The sequence below is a fragment of the Callorhinchus milii genome, unplaced genomic scaffold (assembly GCF_018977255.1).
Source record: "Callorhinchus milii isolate IMCB2004 unplaced genomic scaffold, IMCB_Cmil_1.0 Scaffold33, whole genome shotgun sequence".
Taxonomy (NCBI): Eukaryota; Metazoa; Chordata; class Chondrichthyes; order Chimaeriformes; family Callorhinchidae; genus Callorhinchus; species Callorhinchus milii.
In genome coordinates this window covers 353,802-372,358 of record NW_024704774.1, presented here as the reverse complement: position 1 = coordinate 372,358, position 18,557 = coordinate 353,802, and the positions used below count along the sequence as shown (strand labels likewise).

The 18,557-nt window shown below is 38.8% G+C and overlaps 2 protein-coding genes across 2 annotated transcripts in view; both read left to right on the top strand.

The window, feature by feature from the left end:
• The window catches only part of LOC121851361 (probable serine/threonine-protein kinase nek3), an 85,458-nt gene extending 79,477 nt beyond the window's left edge, over positions 1 to 5,981 (top strand). The window contains exons 3-4 of the mRNA XM_042345193.1: positions 1,261 to 3,554; positions 5,104 to 5,981. Of these exons, the coding sequence (XP_042201127.1) occupies positions 1,261 to 3,554; positions 5,104 to 5,974 (3,165 nt within the window). The 3' untranslated portion in view covers positions 5,975 to 5,981. The remainder of the gene's footprint in view (positions 1 to 1,260; positions 3,555 to 5,103) is intronic.
• A 2-nt stretch (positions 5,982 to 5,983) lies between these two features.
• Positions 5,984 to 18,557, top strand: part of LOC121851360 (beta/gamma crystallin domain-containing protein 1-like) — a 32,602-nt gene continuing 20,028 nt past the window's right edge. The window contains exons 1-8 of the mRNA XM_042345192.1: positions 5,984 to 7,509; positions 10,582 to 10,626; positions 10,766 to 10,884; positions 12,098 to 12,263; positions 12,458 to 12,597; positions 16,154 to 16,280; positions 16,799 to 16,834; positions 17,982 to 18,139. Coding sequence (XP_042201126.1) covers positions 6,121 to 7,509; positions 10,582 to 10,626; positions 10,766 to 10,884; positions 12,098 to 12,263; positions 12,458 to 12,597; positions 16,154 to 16,280; positions 16,799 to 16,834; positions 17,982 to 18,139 — 2,180 coding nt within the window. The 5' untranslated portion in view covers positions 5,984 to 6,120. The remainder of the gene's footprint in view (positions 7,510 to 10,581; positions 10,627 to 10,765; positions 10,885 to 12,097; positions 12,264 to 12,457; positions 12,598 to 16,153; positions 16,281 to 16,798; positions 16,835 to 17,981; positions 18,140 to 18,557) is intronic.

Genomic DNA, 18,557 nt, shown 5'->3' with positions numbered 1-18,557 from the left:
GCGGACACCCACTGCAGCCTTCAGTGCACAGTCTTCACTCTGTGGCTGGTGTTACGCGTCGCCTTTTGTGGCTGCAGCCATTACCTGTGTGTGTGTGAGTGTGTGTGTGAGTGAGTGTCCACCTGCTGTATTCCCTGCCCTGCTGTCACTCACTCACTCACTCACTCACTGGCTGGAGTGACTCATTGCCTGCTGTCACCACTCTACCTGTGGAGGTGTTGCACACTGCGGGGGGGGAGGGGAGGGGGTGGGGGCTGACGTCACGGGCTCTCACCTGGAGCGCGCGGCGCTGAGACTCACCTGCGGCCGCCACCCACGCGGTCAGAGCGCACCTGAGCACAGCGGCGGCCACAGCGGCGGCGCACATGTGGGTGTTACAAGAGGAAACGGCCCTTCATCACAGCACTGAGCGCTCGTGGTGGGGGGGGAGGGAGGGGGTGTGTGAGAGAGAGAGAGGGAGGGAGGGGGGTAGAGAGAGGGGGTGAGAGAGTGACGGGGAGAGAGAGAGAGGGGGGTAGAGAGAGGGGGGGAGGGGGGGGTAGAGAGAGAGGGGGGTAGAGAGAGAGGGGGGGAGGGGGGGGTAGAGAGAGAGAGGGGGGTAGAGAGAGAGAGGGGGGAGGGGGGTAGTGAGAGAGAGGGGGTGAGAGAGAGAGGGGGGAGAGAGAGAGGGGGGGAGAGAGAGAGGGAGGGGTAGAGAGAGAGAGAGAGGTGGGAGAGGGGGGTAGAGAGAGAGAGAGGGGTAGAGAGAGAGAGAGGGAGGGGTAGAGGGGGGTAGAGAGAGAGAGGGGGGTAGAGGGGTAGAGAGAGAGAGAGAGGGGGGGGTAGAGAGAGAGAGGGAGTGGAGAGGGGGGTAGAGAGAGAGAGAGGGGGGGTAGAGGGGGGTAGAGAGAGAGAGGGGAGGGGGAGAGGGGGGTAGAGAGAGGGGGGTGAGAGAGAGGGGGGGGGGGGCGGTTACACAAAGAGTTTCACAAGGAGTTTCTATTTGGAGAGGCGCTTCACACAAACGGGCTGGGGACCCACCCTCGGCAGAAATGAAAGTTCCTGAAATTCCTCTCCGGCAGTCAGATTTATTTTTAAAATTATGCAACTTTCCGGCCTCGGTGTTTGGTTTAACAGAACGTTTTTCGTGCGTTTGAAGTTTCACTGTCGCTAAACAGTGCTCGGCTCAGCAGTTTAGTAACTTGCTCCTGTTTTTTTGGCGTAAAATCAATAACTTTCTCTCTCCCCCTTCTTCCCTTTCCTCCACTTTTAAAAAAAAAGTTTCAAAGGTCACATCCGACAGGTACTGGAAAGGCAGAAGAAGGAAAAACAAAGCCACTGTTGGATTACCTGGGAAGTTTCTTTAGTTCTACCAGAAGAAAAGGTGTGAAAAATTCCCCTACTGTACCTTTAAATTCTTCTGTGGAGGAATCGCCAACTGCAAAGGACCTCAGTCCTTTCCAGGGTGAAAGAACAGGAGAAACTGATACTCCAGGAAAATCTTCAACTTCGCAGGATTATGAAAGTGAAGGAGTGAAAGAATCCAACGGTAAGACAGTTGTAGTGGAGGAGACATCGTGGGATTTTCAGGATCTGAGTTTCCAAGAGGATCGGTTCGTAGCAGTCGGCGATCCACTTGAGCAGTCTTTGATTTCACCTGAAAATCAGAAAGCCACAGAGGTACATGCCACCTTACACAGCAGTCAGCAAATTGAAACGGAGCTCACACCCGATTGTGTTGGAGATCTGTCTCTGACAACTGTTGACAGCAACTCAACAAAAGGATTGGCTAATGCTTCGGGAAACAGTCTGTGGAACACCTTAGAGAGTACGGTGGTAAATAAACAAGAAAATTCAACAACTTCAGGAGCTAAAGCTGCAGATTTGTTCTCTGAAGGTTACGTTATACAGAGACATCAGATTGGGGAATGTGATGCTACTCCCTATGAAATCGTACTCCAGAATACCAGCCAGCTGGGTGTGAAGGACTCTGTATATGTAAGTACTGCTGGACTAACTGAAGACCGATATGACCATGAAAGTAATCTCGAATCTGTAGTCACTTCTTCTGCAAAGGAATGTATCTTTGAGGTGTTTGAGATTGAGAGGATCGATCTCAGTAAAGCAGGAAAGACAGTGACTGGCTTCAAAGTACTTACTTCGGAAATCAAAGAAAATTCATTTGTGACTCTCACACAGGAATCTGTTTCATTGCCCTTTAAAAGTATTGATCTGGGATTAAACGCGTTGGGAAAGACATCAGTGCTTTTGGAAAACGAGGACACTGTTAAGTCAAATAGTTCTGGATGTAAAGTTCCAGACAGTGAAACACCGACATTACAAAATCTTAAGAGGGGAACTGAACCCTCCACTGAACATCAAAATATTCCTGTAAAATCACCATCTGTAACTGCCTTGGCAGCACAATATAATTCATTCGAGAAAAACACATTTCAAACAGGCGCTGAAGATAATCAGCCTGTAGAGGTGGGAACATCTTGTATTCCTAACATTGGTGGCATTTCAACGACCTCGCAAGAGGCTGAAAAATTTACTGAAGGGAATCTATCAGAAGCAAATCAGAATGGCTCACAGCTACTAGAATCAAATACAGAGAAAACAATTTATTTACCTGTTACTGCTGCAGTCGATTATCAAACCACAATAGAGGAGTCTGTTGATTTGTCATTAAATCTTAATGGTGAATTGAGTTTGGCAACACAAATATCTAACATGGATGGAAAAACACCTACAGAAACCAAATTTGGTCCGAAAAAGTCCAGAAGGAGGCGATCCCTGAAATCTGATAATCAGCAGTCTGATAAAGTCCCTAACAGTGCTGTTTCTAACTCAGCTAAGGGATCTCTGAAAGAAACTGCTTCCAATAACAATGAAGAAAACTCTACTAATCAGTCCTCAAAAATCATAGTTAAAGGTCCTTTGTCGCCAAAGCAGGATTCTTCCACGACAATCCATCACAAAACGTCGCCAAAGGTGCCCGTTTCAAATGAAAAATCTGTGCCAGAAAGTCCGAGGCCAACCTTGCCACAGAAGAAGATACTACAACGGGCACCTTCCAATCCAACCACAGAGAATGAAGCAGAGTCTCCAGGAAAAAGTTCCGTAAAAATGTCAAACTCAGAGACCCATTTCAGCAGATCCAAGAATCCCTCATCCACAAATGAAAATGCTTCACTTTCTGGTCAAAAAATGAATGAATCTGCTGTTTTAAAGACCTCAGAGACTCATTCAGCTGAACCTACTTCCAAGGTAGCATGTAATGAAGATTTCAGTGTTTCTTTGGACATTGCATCCACTGAATTAGACCAAAATAGAAGACCTAAATGCAATGAAAATACAGCTGCTTTAGATTCAGAAGAGCATAACATTGTTCAGTCTTCTGGCAGCCAAACTTCAGCAAACGTTATTGATAAAGGAAGTCTGGCTGAACAAGAGCCAAGAGAAAATCCTTGGAAATTGAAAATGCTAATAACTCAAGAATCAAAGGAAAGGAGCAGCCACCACCAATTTATTCTGTCAAAGGTTAATTCTACAGTGACTACAAAAATAAGAGTGTAAGTGCAATTGTTATTCAGAGATTTTATAATGTGAAATAAAAGTAAAAGGACTCAAAAAGATAAGCGAATCCAGTAAATGGAGCCTCAGAATGTGACCCGTATCAATACGATCATTAACAATCAACACTGTTGTGGCAGGGGATTTCACGCGAATAGTTAGTCTGAGTATTAAAGCAGTGGAAAGGTTCCTCTGAAAAGTTTCTGTTTTTATAATTGAAATAAATTATATTTAGTGCTTGAAATTTGCGTTCCAGGTCAAAAAATAGTTTATGTTGGTACTCGTATGGTACTCCGCATTTACATGCAGAACACTAAATAGAGTAGATCTTGTTCATAATTTGGAAGCAAGTTACTTGTTGTTTGTTTTCTAGTAAATATGTCCTAGCAATAAATTACTTTCCACTCTCCTATATAAACTTAAAGATCATATTTAATTGTATGCATATTCCAAATTTGAAATGTAGTGCTTATGCAGATCTGATTTGCAAGAAAGACAATTGTCAATATCCGGCCCATAACATAAGGTGCCAATTAGTGGTTAAGATTAAACACAAGGTACAGTAATTTGAACTTTGTGTGTGTAAAATTGGCCTTAAAGTTGCCCTTGTGCTTGTAATACCGTTTATACATCAACTTAAAAAAAATAATTTTGATAATGTGTTCATGGTGATTGGATCATTTAAAATGTTCAGTGGTTCTTGTTTCAAATAAAATCTGCCAATATTTCTCCTGGCAGCTTTCTCCTCTCCTGAAGATATGTGACACCTTTTATTATTTTCTACTGTATTACTTTCCAAGGTGCCCTCTAGTACTTTGTCCAAATGGCCATTATTCATGTATGAGTCTTGACAGCTTGTGTCAACCGTCTATTAACCTGTGGGGCCCGATTTTTGCCCTTTCCTGACATCCACACAGATGCACTTTTCAGTAAATACAATTTTTCACTGAGACTTTTTTCAAGTACATGATTTGTTTTCCCTCTCCTCCCCCTTTCCTCACATTTCATTTTTCTTCTGCATCTCATTAAGACACTGACTAGTGATTTGAACTCATAATCTGGAGGCCTCTCCAATGAAATTATTACTGAGAGGAAGTGCTGCATTGCTGGAAATGCCATACATCACAAAGAAAGGGGAGTTTCTTCTAGTGTTTTGTGACAACTGTAGTTACCTACAAAAACAAGTAGGCAGTAATTACTGTAAAGTGCTTTCCAACATTTTGAAGTACGCAAGTTATTTTTTTCTTCATTCTGAAGCATAGGTTATCCTCCAGTACTCCATCAATTGACCAATTCTTCGTTGGGGGCCAAGACTGACTGACTATTGATGAAGACTTGCAGGAACCCTGTTTGATTAAACTTTTATTCAGTTTTCCTTTGCACTTTTTCCTCTCAACAGAATCACAGCATTTTACTGGTAAATAAGTATAGCATTGAAACAGAAACACTGCTAACTTTGGAATATATTCTGCCTCTACATTTTGTTGAGAAAACTGAATCTCCTCACTGTATAATGTTAATTAATTATTTAATCTTTTGTTTCAACAGTCCAGTAGCTGAAACAGAAGATAAATCTGATGCCTCGATCAATACATTTGACAAAGAAAGAGCTCCTCTGAATGTTAGAACTGAAGAGGAAGAGACCATCAGAATTACTCTGCCACGTAAAAAGCAGAAAACCACAAGTTATCGTCAGGTTGACTTCTTTACCACCAAAGACCTGCCTTTGTCTCCTAAATCCACAAAAAAATATGTGGGTAGTTTAAAGATTCAGCTGAACAGCAAAGTGGCCAAAGAAGCAGATTGCACCGTGACCCAGGTCAATAGTAAGCAGACACACTCCTTCAAAAGCCTTGAAACATCTAACAAAGTAAAGGTACAAGCTGAGCATGAGAAAGGCACGTTATCTAGGATGGAGGTGCAAGCATCTGAAGTGGACTTATCTAAAATTAAGAAAAATGCCCCCACTGAGAACGATATTAAGCAAAAAACTGACATAAATCAAGGAACAAGCGATCTTGCCCTGCCATTACCAAATATTTCTACAGAATTGCAACAGAAAGAAATGGAAGTGAAGGAAATATCTCTTGTAAGTGTGCAACAATTTGAAACCACCAGGTCTGAAGTTAAGAAAGATATACCAGCAAAGAGTACAAAAGAGCAAGAGCCTAGCTTAAATGCAGCGGTAAGCGAGCCTGTTCAACAGAATACACCTAAGATGCAAAGTCAAGATACTGAAGTTAAGGAAACAGTTTTGCCTCAGAAAGTGAAGACATCACAAGTCACTGTGTCTAATATTGAGAACATACCTGTAGAGATTGTCAGTGAGAAAAAATTGACCCCAGTTCCAGAAACTGGTGGGTTTTCTCAGCCTGTGCAAAAAATCCATTGGCTTTGCAAGATAGAGACTCTGAAATAAAGGATTTAACATTGCTTCAGACTGTAGAACTCTCTAACTCTACAGTATATAAAACGAAGGAAGACAGCCATGGGAGTGATGCTAATGAGACAAAGAAGTGCTCCAGTGCAGCAGCAGAGCGGTTTTCCCAGCCTGAAGAGCAAAGAATGCTTACAGTACAAACTGTAGACCATGAAGTAAAAGAGACAATATCAGCTCACCGTGTAGAACTATCGAAATCTTTGGTTGCTGAAGTTAAATCAGAAGCCCCTACAATTGATGCTTCTGAGCAAAAGCCCAGTCTAGATGTTACAGCAAATGAGCTTATTCCACCTCTGCTGTCAAGCACTCCTAAATTGCAGCATAAAGAGATGGAAGTGAGGAACGCAATGAAAGAGAAATTTTCCAGCACTCACTTCGCACCTGGGGCAAGTAGTTCTAAGGAGCAAAGGATCCATTTACGTGAGAAGAGTAGTTTTGCCTGGCCTGAGCAGAGTGAAATTGAATCACAGCTTTGGAAAGCTGAAGTAAAGGAAGCAATTGTGTTTCAGAATCCACAGACCTCTGAAGCCACTGGGTTTGAAATTAAAGATGTGTTCACAAAGGAGTGTGTTGGCCAAAATATCATCTTAGGTTCACCAGAAGCTGATTTTCCATCCTCTGAAGAACAAATTCAGCTGAAGTCTCAAGGGGAAGAGAACGTGAATGTTTCTTCCAATGAAACAAGTAACTTGGACAGCTCTTCTGACATGGAAAGCTTTACCGAATCAATTCGCAAATATGGCAGTCCCATTAGTCTGCCACAGAAGAAGCAGCGAATTCCCAAATTATCTTTGATGCCGCCTTTTGCAATGCCACCCATTCAGGAAGATTTTATTCCACCAAAGGAGAAAAAAATATTTGATCCAACTTCCTTCAAATTCGGTCTAGGGAAAACAGGTAGCCAGAAAGGTAAAGGACCTTCCTCTGTTCTTAAAAAGCAACAAGGTGAAGCAAAAGCTAAATTAAAGAAGCGTGCTTCTGCAGAACAAAGCGTGGTTTACAAATCCCTAACAATTAACAAAAGCCCAAATCTACGTTTACATAGACCAAAAGATGTGGAGCATAATCTTTGTGGTGATTTGCACAGTAAAAAGTTTCCTTTGGAAATTGATCAGACTGTGGCAGATGCATCTAAATCATCAACTGGAGCTCAGATTGAGGACATTAAATTTACACCATCATTGGTGGAAGACAACTCGGTTAATGGGTTTGAATCCGATTTTCCAAATGCAACCAGCTCAGGAATGTTGCCAAGTAACATGGAAAAATACTTGAAAACTTTTGAATCAGAGGTGCAAAAGAATTCAGAAAATGGATTTTCCATCCCTAACTTCCCCAAACCGGATAATTTAGAAATTAATACAAATCTCAGTGACAACATAGAGGACAATGCTTTTGACAGTCTATCAATATTCCAGGGATCAAGCGATTTGAGCGCTAATCAAGATATCCCAAACTTTTTTCAGAATGACCTTTTCAAACCCATATCTATATTGCCTCAAGTGCCAGTAATAGTAAGTATACATTTGTTAAATTACCTACTTGGTTGATGTTGTAATTATAGCTGATTTACAGTGGGAACTCAAACATCCTCCATAATTGGGAGATAATAGTGACTCCACAAAGAAGTATTTTGATACAACACATTTTCAAAATGTGTTTTAATTTTAAAGAATACTGAAAGATTGCAGATCATACTTGTGTTTCAAAATGATAAACATGGTGTTTGAAAGCAGTCAGGAATTGGAAGTTAATTACGGATGTGAATGGGAAAATTCTGATTTACGATTGATGGGGCATAATTGTGCTTTTATTGTATTTTCAAAGAACATATTATCATTAGCTGTTGTGCTTTGTGATTTCCAAAACAAATGCCCCGCAAGTGACAAACTGCTCTCTGAGAATTTCTGATCAGTGATTTTGTAAACTTTCTTATGGCATTAAAGAAATATTTTCCCAACATCCACAGTACAGCAATAGTATCTAAAATTTTGCTGAGTTTACATAGATTTACAAAGAAGGTAAAGCACTCGTCAATGCCGGTGTTTATATTCCACATGAGTCTCCACCTACTCCCTACTCTCTCCCATACTCTTTTATTCCTTTCCCCCTCATGTGAAAATCTAGCTGTTTGTTAAATGAATGTATAATGTTGAGAGCAGAGCAGAGCAACCGTTGTAAAGGCATTAGCTTTTACAATATGGTCCTAAATTACTGGCCTTTCGCTCATGGCAGTGGGAAGACATTTTATTTATGGGAAAGAGAGATTTTGAAATAGTTTACCTCATCCCTTTGGAAAGTGGTTGTGCTGGGAATGTCCTCTTTCTGTCTGTGCACTTAGTAACCCTGTTAAAATCGAACATTTTAAATTTAAAGTGGATCAATTCCTAATCTTCCCTACTTCATCCCCCCCCCCACCCCACCAAAAAAATAGAACAGTGTTATCCGGTGGATCAGACAAATGCAGGGGAATGTAGTTAGTTTTATGGTGTATCAGTTTCATGAGTTACTAGATTTCTGAATGCCAAACTAGAAGTGACAAAACCAGATTCTAATCCATTTCACAAGTCCTGCCCTTAGTTATCTATATTCACAATGCCATGAACATTCAAAAATTGGTGTCCAGCAGCAACATTGCACTGAGATACGTTTTAAAATCTTTTACATCACAGAAAGCAAAAGCGCAAGACTTTCTTTTTACACATTTTCTGTAGAGAAAGGATTGTTTCAGCCACTTCTGTTAAACGCTCCCGATTATGCTAATTTTCTAGTTTAAGGAGGACTATGTTTGGAGCATTTTGCCAATTAAAAAAAAACTGAACCTTTTTCATTACTTTTTGAATTCCTTCGAAACCTACTCCTGAAAGTAGTTCCTTTTTTTCATCTGGATGTTTTGCCCCTGCGATCAGTTTAATATAATTGTACACTATACCAGAATCATAGAATTATAAAACTTATAAAATGTAGAATGAGTCTATTGAGTCTATACAGGCTCTCAGAGCAAGCTTTGCTTAAACCCCACTTCTCCACCCTATCCCCATACCCCTTCAAGCCTTTTTTTCCATGAAACCCACAATAGACTCTGCTTTTACCATCTTATTTGGCAGAGCATTCCACATCCCGATAACTCTCATACATACTATATTGTTAAAGATGATTTTTGCTGATGAGTCCTCGATTATGTTTAAACGTTTTCAGCTTATACATTTGCAGAATGGTAACCGAGCACTGTTTTCCGAGTTTGTCATACTGTGGTTACTTTTTGTGTTCGTCCTCTAACCTCCATGCCCCTCACTTTTAACATTCAGTTAGCTTATACAATTTTTTCATTATTTCTAAAATACATATAGTGTATACATCTCTCTCTACATATAATATGTATTCTGTTTTCTTCAGCAGAAAATCCCTAATATTGCCCCTACCACTGCTAAAAATTTTGTAAATTAAGATTACCCTAAGATTATGCTACCTTGAAATGTTGTTTCCTTTTGGGGAATTAACACAAGCGATCTGCTTATGAGTCAACTATTCCACTAGCATGTGAGAATAAAACCCTTCTTTCATACAGTGGCAATGACTATCTTCTGTTCATTTTGTCCCCCGCCCTAGTGCTATGATTATGCATTTTTGAGTTGCATAAGCTTTATAATTACCATGTGACCTCTTTTTAAACAGTTTTGACTTGTCTTGTGGATTATAGTCTTATTATGCTGCTTAAGACTGAGCTGTCTCATAGCTTTTTTTTCAATGCCTCTGAAGCAATATAAAAAAGAACAACATCTACGCTGCTTTAGCTCACAGTGGGAAGAGTATTGAATAGTCAGACTCCTATAGTGATTAGTTTGTACTGAGATATTATTTAATGTGCAAATCCCATTTTAGTCAATCAAATCCTAGTTTAGCAGTGAATACTTATCTATTAGTAACAACCCAGTGGAATTTTATTGCATCAGGTAACTTTTTTTTCTCACTTTTTCCCTAGCACCTACGTATCTCTGTGATCTTCTCCTACCCCACTCCTTTGATCGTCCCCCCCTCCCCCTTGGCTAACTCTGGTCCGCTGCCCTGTTCCTCCCCCCCCCCTCCCCCCCCCCCATCACCACCCCTTTACATTGGTGGCAGAGCCTCTGGAACTTCCTTTTACTCCTCTTTCCCACTCTCTATCTGTCTTTGAAACCTACCTCTTCAACTGCCTGTGATTATCTCCCCTTTCCCCCTTGCTTGACGTTCATCCCCATCATTCTGAAGCGTTATCCTAAGTTAAGTACAATTTGCTGTTTTGACTTGTCCTTTGTCCATTTTTCAATTTCCACATCTATAGTGACAGGATTGCCTTTATGTCGCAGTTTATAACTGGAGAAAGAAGTTTGAAAGTTTTTATATATTAAGTTAAAATTTGTGAACGATCATTTACAGCATTTGTTAAAAACTAAAATGATCCCCAAATTGTTATATGTTTAAATGCAAGGTCTTGAAACTTTAAAAAAAAATTATATGCAATTGAACTTATTTTTCTTTATGAAACTATTAATATTTATACCAAAAAGGAGGGGGAAAAAATAACAGGTTTTTAAATCTTCCAACAGACGCCTGGGATGAACAACATAAAATTAAACCCTAGGCCAGGGAAGGTAAGGACTGAGACCAACATTCTTTTAAACAATTTGCTAACGAACATAGTAACAGTAGTAGGCCATTTGGCCCATTGAGCTTGTCCCACCATTTTCCTAGAAACTCTATGGAGTGATTGTAACACAATTCATTTTACAGTTGATCATTTACAATCAGCCTAACTTTCGTGGCGAAACAATTGAAATCTTCAATGATGTTAAGGATGCTACATCATGGAATTTGCCCTCTGCCTTCTCCATTAGGACAGTACGAGGCTGGTAAGATAATCCTTTAGTTTGCAACTTTCAAACTATATCTGTACGTCACAAGTGCTTATCTCACCCATGGGGGCGAGACTCTGATAAGACACTGCTTGGGATTGCTGAGGTTCACAGCACACTAAGTATGGTGGGAGATCTCTCAACTGCATATACATTTGGTTTAAATACTTGTGGGTTTAAAATTGACATGTCATGTCATAGGTGCTACCTTTTGGATGAGTCTTCTTAACGGAGGTCCGTTCTGCCTTTTCAACTGCTTACTCAAGATGTCTATGTCCTGGTTAACAATTTTTCTGACTAATTGGACATTCATTTTATGGCTGTATGTAAGACCTCAAGTGGCTCAGAGGGGAACTCAAGTGGATCAGATGGGTCACTGCACTTGACAATATTTGCTTCTGAAATTTTTCTGAGATGTTTCAGGGCCTCAGCAATATAAAATGCACCTTTTTTAAAATTTTTAAACACCATGTAATTTTTGAACAATTTGTGATGTTGGTTAAATAGTGCCAATTAAGCCGGTCAGTAATTTGTATCTTGAACATTGCAAGGACAAAATTCCCATGCTTGCAATCATTGCGATGATCTCTAGATTACAATAAGAAGTGGTTAAGATATCAATGCAATGTAGTTACAACAGATCATTTATGTTTTAGTTACTTAACTGAAGTCTTTTAATAACAGCTCAAATTTAATTTGAAATATTCAGCCTGGATCAGTTGGGCGCACTTTTGTCTTCTGAGTCAGAAACTTGTGGGTTCAAGCTACATGTCAGGTCTTTATGTTCACAGTCTAGGCAGGCACTCCAGTGCAGCGCTGGAGACAGGTCTGCCTATTCAGGTGGATATTAAGGATAACTGTTTGAAAAGAAAAGGGAATTTTTCCTCATGTCCTGGCCAACTATCCCCCAAATAGAATTGGTTGTTCACATCATGACATTTGTGGGACATTGCTGCATGCAAATTGACTGAAGTGTTCGCCTACAAAATACATTGTCTTCACGTCATTATTTTCAAAGTGAAATCTTGTGAAGCGCTTTGAGATGTCTCAACAACATGACAAAGTGCTATATCAATGTAAAGATTATTATTGTTGTTATCATATGAAACAAATAACCATGAATGAAGTGAAATTATATATGTGAAAAGCAGAATGAAATAAATGTTGCAGAATATTAATGTTGATTATAATTCTTTACAATTTTTCACAGTTGGTTCCTTTATCAGAAGCCAGATTTTGAAGGGGCTAAGATCTTACTGGAAGAAGGCGCGGTGGAGTTGGCAAATATTTGGGGAGAAGAAATTGCTGAGGATAATAATGAGGAAGGGCCCACAGTTATCCCCACTGTTATTGGGTCTATTAGAAGAGCAGTCAAGGTAGGTCAGGTTTAAAATTATTTGAAAAGTATCCAGTTATTGACAACCTGCAAGAGGAAATTGCAATTCCTCCATTAATAGTAAATGCTTTTGCTGGATTGAGATGTTTCAAACCATATATTCGTGAAAGAGTGGTCAAATAATCTTAAACAAAGTTTGATTATCTAAAGAATTCCCTTTTGTTCCTTTCACAGGATTGGAGCCTAACAGAACTAGATTTGTTTACAGAATTCAATGGAATGGGAGATAGAACAACATTTTATGACGAGATCGAAAAAATTTCAACATTTGGGATTCCACTATCCACGTTGTCCATGCAAGTACATTCTGGAATGTAAGTGAAACAATTTGCTGCTTAAAAATTGCCTTCATAACCACTATTCCAGTTGCATATAATTGCCTGAAATCAGCAGTACAATGTAGAATGCTTTCAAATTTGTTTTTTGAAAAGAACTTTAATTTTCAGGAAGTTGCATCAAAAGCCACAATCAGTTTACTCTAAATGAATAAACAATGGTAAGGATTATTCCTAGTGATATTACAAAGAAAGCTACTATATGTTAAAATATTTGGCATAATGAAGCGTTTGGTAATGTGTTTGACGTGTTTTGGATCGTGTTCAGGAATTAAAGCTTTTTAGCTATGGGTCAAGAAAAACTTCTTGTTACCTATTCTTAAATTGCTGGTTGCAACCCTAAAACTATGTCCTCTTGTTCCACTGTATTGATGCATCCTAAAGTATTAATCTGGGTTTGCTTTTTGAATCCCAACTAAAATGTTATGCACTTCTATAAGGTCTCCACTGAGATGTCTTCTCCTAAGACTAAAGAGCCCTAGCTTGTCTATTCATGGCTTATAAATTACTTCTCTGACGCTGTGGTTATCCTTGTTGCTCTCCTCTGCAATGACACTAGGGCCTGGGTAGCTCATTTATATTGTGGCAACCAGAACTCTATGCCCTAACCAGAAAGCTGTATAGTTTGAGTTGGAGTTCTGAACTCAACTGATTTAGCAATACAGCCCAGCATCTTGTTTCTATTGGTTATTTCTGCCTCACCCTGCTTTGACATGGTGCAAGGAGGCAACATATTGCTAATAATAATCTTTGCATTTGATATAGCACTTTTCACGTCTTCTAGACGTCTCAAAGCGCCTCAAAGATAACTAAGTCAACTAACCCCCCTATATCTCTTTCAGCTGCGTCTTGGTAAGTTAATCATGTGATCTTATTGTTTTTTGAATAACAGAAAACATATAGGACAATTTTTTTTCTGCTCTCTGAAAGTCAGTGACGTTTACTAATCAGGGTCTTCTTAGAACTGTATTGGCTCCAAGGTGACTGTTTGACAGCCGAAAGTCAGATTCGAGCCAGCCCTCTGTGGCAATCTCGATAACCTAGTTCCTGAGTCAGGCAGCTCTGCATTACTCCAGAGCACTGCTGATGACAGACCAATCAGCCTGGTTCATTGGTTGGACTTGGAAGGGCAGACCAGTCATTGGGAGTAAGGATACTTCCCACTCAGCTCCTGTTAACCCTGCAAGACCTGGCTGACAAAAAAAGCAAGCAAAAAAAAGTTGCTGTCATATGGCGCCCAAGGATTCCTTGAGCCCCCAACACCTTGTCCTATGGGCATTCTGCAGTTGTGAGCCCAGACAATAAATAGGATGATCAACCAACAACAACAAATTACTTTTGTATAGAGTCTTTCACATCAGGAGGACATCTCAAGATGCTGAACAGGGGATCACATCTGAGTGGCATTTCCTAATGCCCTAAACACTTTCTTTCCAGAAAACATAACTTAGATAGCTGTTAGGAGTGGAATCCCTAGCTGAGTTTTCCCCCCTCCCACTCTGCTCTCTCCGAATGTATATTCTATGAAACCTTGGATTATGTATTAGACAGTAGTAAATAGATGAATCACCCAGTTATTATAGTTATGCTCCAAACAATGGGAAGATCATGCTGTGTTTCTGATATATTGGTAAACAGTGTATGCAAAACTTTAACTCATTATAACTGCTGATGATGCATGTGGGTTGCTCACATTGAACTGTAACTTTTTTTTAAAGTTTCTGAATGGCTTTGTATTTTGGATGAGCATTTTAGATTAATATATTAAAGGGACCAAGTCTTCTTGATTCATTAATAGATTAATCAAATCAGAATTTGGCCATTTCCTGCAGTTTTAAACCCAAATGTGAATAAAAGGTAATCACTGGGGTCCAATCTATGACAGCAACAATAACAGCTTGCATTTATAAGCACCCCTCAAGCAGGGTAGCATCTCAGTGCACTATTACATAAGAACGATAAATTTTTCTTGTAATTTAATTAACTTCCTACAGATTAAGCAAGAATTTCCTGAGCAATTGAATTGATGTGTCAGAAATTTACATTTGAATGACTGGTGCACGGAGATGCTAGGAGCCGTTCACAGTGCCCCAAGGCAATCCAGGAAATGCTACCAATCAGTGTACTTATTTTTTCTTATTACACGCCAATCACTTTCATGTGGCATTAGTTGTGAGTCATTTGTAGGGTGTAACCCGCTGCTTCAAGGATTTGGTAAATTCTATGAATCATTATATTGCATAATGCATGTTTTGACACATCACGTTAATTTATAATTTCTCTCTACCACACATGGGGTTGGGTGGAAGCAACAAACTTGTCTTTATCTGTCTGAGAGAAGTTATTTTTCATGTAAATAATTTGAGTGTCTAATCCTTATCAAAGATTGATTTGCTTTTAACTGATGTTATAATGATGCAGGTTTGTCCTATCTTTCGCCCACAAATATACAATCAATTCACTTTATAGTATATTCTGTAAAGCGCTTTGAGACATTTAGAAGATGTGAAAAGTGCTATATCAAATGCAAGGATTATTATTATTATCTTCATTGGTCATTTACATTTCTGCAGGCTCAATTGCAATCTTTCTGCAATCTTTCCAGGATTATCTGTATTATCTATCATATTACTTTTAACATCTGTACTTTTTGTCTTACATAAAGCAAAGTACTATGACAAATCAGTAGTCAGCATGGAGAAAAAGTTGCCCCTAATTGAAAATCTGTAGTAAATGCAGACTTACTTAAAAACAGGTATTTCAGAGATGCTCACAAAAAGTTTAAAATTCTCCATCCTACTTAACTAATTATATTACTAATTCAGTCAAATCTGTTTTTGTGGCATCTCTGGAATAGGGCATCTTAATCGAGGTACCTTTTACAGTCTTTTTTTTCATTTGAAAGCAATGGTGTGCAAAATCCCAAATCATAAATGAAGCACTCCACCAATATTACGAAGATACACAAGTCTATTGACTACAAATTTCTTCTAAATCCTCTTTCACCACTGCATCAACCTCAATGTACTCATACGTACAAGATTATCTTTCATTTATCCTGCTATCTTTTTTGTGATTTTAGTGATATTAAACCATTTCTTCCTTCCCACCCCATACACGTTACAATTTTTGAAGAAAAGTGATTTTACTTGGGCAAAATAACAATAATTCTTGCATTTGATATAGCACCTTATCATGTCTTTGAGATGTCACAAAGCGCTTCACAGAATATACTGTAAGTGAATTGACTGTATATTTTGTGGGTGAAAATCGTACACATGGAACAGACATTATTAATTTGTTGTTTGCTCATTGTGTATTGGTTGCAATTCCTGCAGTTTGTTTGTTCGCACCATGAATCCTGAGGCAAAAAAAAGTATTCAATCTTTGTTTAATGTAGAGCTGAACACAACTAATTGCTTAAATGTGATGTTTGATTTAATGTTATGATAGATTAAAGTGTAAATAGCAATTAGCACAGTGATTACAAAGCAATAATAAAAATATGTAATCCAAGACTTCCTTTGTTTCTTAGATGGCTTGTGTTTGAAGAGCCCTTGTATCATGGAAATTCTTACATGGTGGAACCTGGGCAGTATGCTTGTCCAGAGGCATGGGGTGGTGTAGAACCCTTCATCGCGTCACTCAAACCGGTCAAAATGGTAAAAGAAAATTTTGAGAACATGTGATAATTTTGCTGTATAAAGGATTCAAATAAACAGATAATTCTAGTTATGTTAGATCCAGTACTTTAAACCTGCTATTTGCAAATGAGATTCCGTTTATGCTGAAGGCAATAACAACAACTTGTATTTATATAGTACTTTTAACGTGGGGTAGTATTTCAGAATGCTTAAAGCCTGAAGAAAACTTCAAGGCAATCTTGTTTTCTATTTGAATTTGACTAGAAGTGAAATATACTTCATAATTCGATGTGTGATTTCTACAGTAAGATACTACAAATTCTGTTTTACTTAATGCTGTTTTAAAGTACATCAGCCTAGGCAGAGCTAAGGTTTTTTTGATCTTGTAGCATTGGATACATTGATTAGCACATTTTATTTTTAAGTGTTCATACAAATGCAAGCTTTTTTTTTAAAAAAAGGTTTGAGTGTTAATTGTAATTTCTGAATTGAGGATAATGTGAATAATAATACAAGGACAATGTAACTTTTTTCAGGGTGGATTGAAAGTTGAAAACCCTAATGCTGGGAAGGTAGGTGCTTTCTAGCAATATGTTTCACTGAATAAAATCATACCAATCAAATTTCTGCTGTAAAAATGTTAAATGTGTATCTGTGTGCATCACAATAGGCTATTAGTTTTTCTTATTATCTTATTTAAAATAATTGAGTACCCTAATATGTGACCCCTTCTTTCCCCCTTCTTTTGTGAAGCTGTTGTTTCTTGCTGGGTTTGGTTCCATACAAACCACACTCCATTTACCAAACTAGACCAAGAGCTGGTAACTTTGTTGTTAAATAGAAACAGGAGTCATTTGTTTGGCCCATTGAGCCCATTCTGCCTTCTTATTAGATGATGGCTGATCTTTGCACCTCATTTCCCCACCTTTTCTCAATACCCTTCGTTTTACCCTTGCTTTCCCAGTATCTTTAAACTATTCTAAAAGAAACTTAGAAATTTACAGCATCGAAGAGGGTCATTTGTCCCATCGTGGCTGTGCTGTCTAATCTGAGCTAATGATGATAAAATAGGTTGCCAAGTAACACCCAAAGCGTACTGTTTTTAATAAGGTTGTGACTAGATCTTGATGTAGCTCCTGATAAATTTGGAATGAGTGCGGTAGTTGTCCAGATCTTGAAAGTTAACTGAATCCATCGCTGTTGCATAAAAGGTTCCCCACAGTTTTAGTGCAATTCTTTGTGAGTTCTCCTGCTTTTAAGACTTGTTGAAGGAGGATGGGCCTGGGACATCTTCATGTAATACAGAATTTAAAGCATGAACCTGACGTGTAAGTAAATCCAAAACAGTTGAATGGCAGTGAACACACATGATAAAATGGAGAAAACAGATTCGAAATAATTGGAAATCCATAATTGATGTTCAGGCAACATAAATAACGATTGATTATTTACCTTGAACTTATTCCAGAAGTTATCATTAATAACATGCTGTAAGTATTTACAGAGTGCAGTTAATTCTGTTTTCAATTCCTGATGGTAGCTTCCTTTACTCTCCATGTCACTGATGTCAATGATGGTTTAGCTTTGGAGACATTAGTGGCTGCAGACATGTTTTTTTTAAAAAGCCAAAGAAACACCTGTTATAGTAAAAGGATATGTAGTTTTCTTCAGCTTCCCCTTTGTACTATTAACATTTACCTTTGTTAACTTGCCTCACAGATTATCGTGTATGAAAAGCCTTTCTTTGAAGGCAAACAAATGGAACTGGAAACAGATGTTTTCTGTTTCATTGGAGAGGCCGAAAGAGACAAAGAATCAACTTTGTGTCAGACTTACCATTTTGAGACTGTCGGCTCCATTAAAGTTTTAGGAGGACTGTAAGTAGTCTTTACTTACTAGAGTACTATAATCATCGTTTTGTTTATTGTGGTTTCCACATAATTGTTAGAGCAACTAGAATAATTTGCTTTCTGTGCAGTTGAGCTAAACGGTGTGTGGAAAATTGTAGGAAATGATGCACCTTTTCTTTATCCATTCACCAGTACAGCTTTCAAAGCAGGTGCATAGTCTCATGAATGAGCTAAAAGTGAATGAGTATTTGAACATCACAGGTTCTTCTGTACTGGCCAGAAATCATTGGAAAAAGTTGATCTGAATCAAGAGTGGAGATTCAGGAGTCAGTAATCAGCTGTAATTTTAGGCAAGGACTTCAGATGACCACTTTTAAGACCTCAAAGTAAAAGTCCAGTAGTTTCTGGACATTTTCTAGTAGCTAAAATGTTGAGCAATATCTCA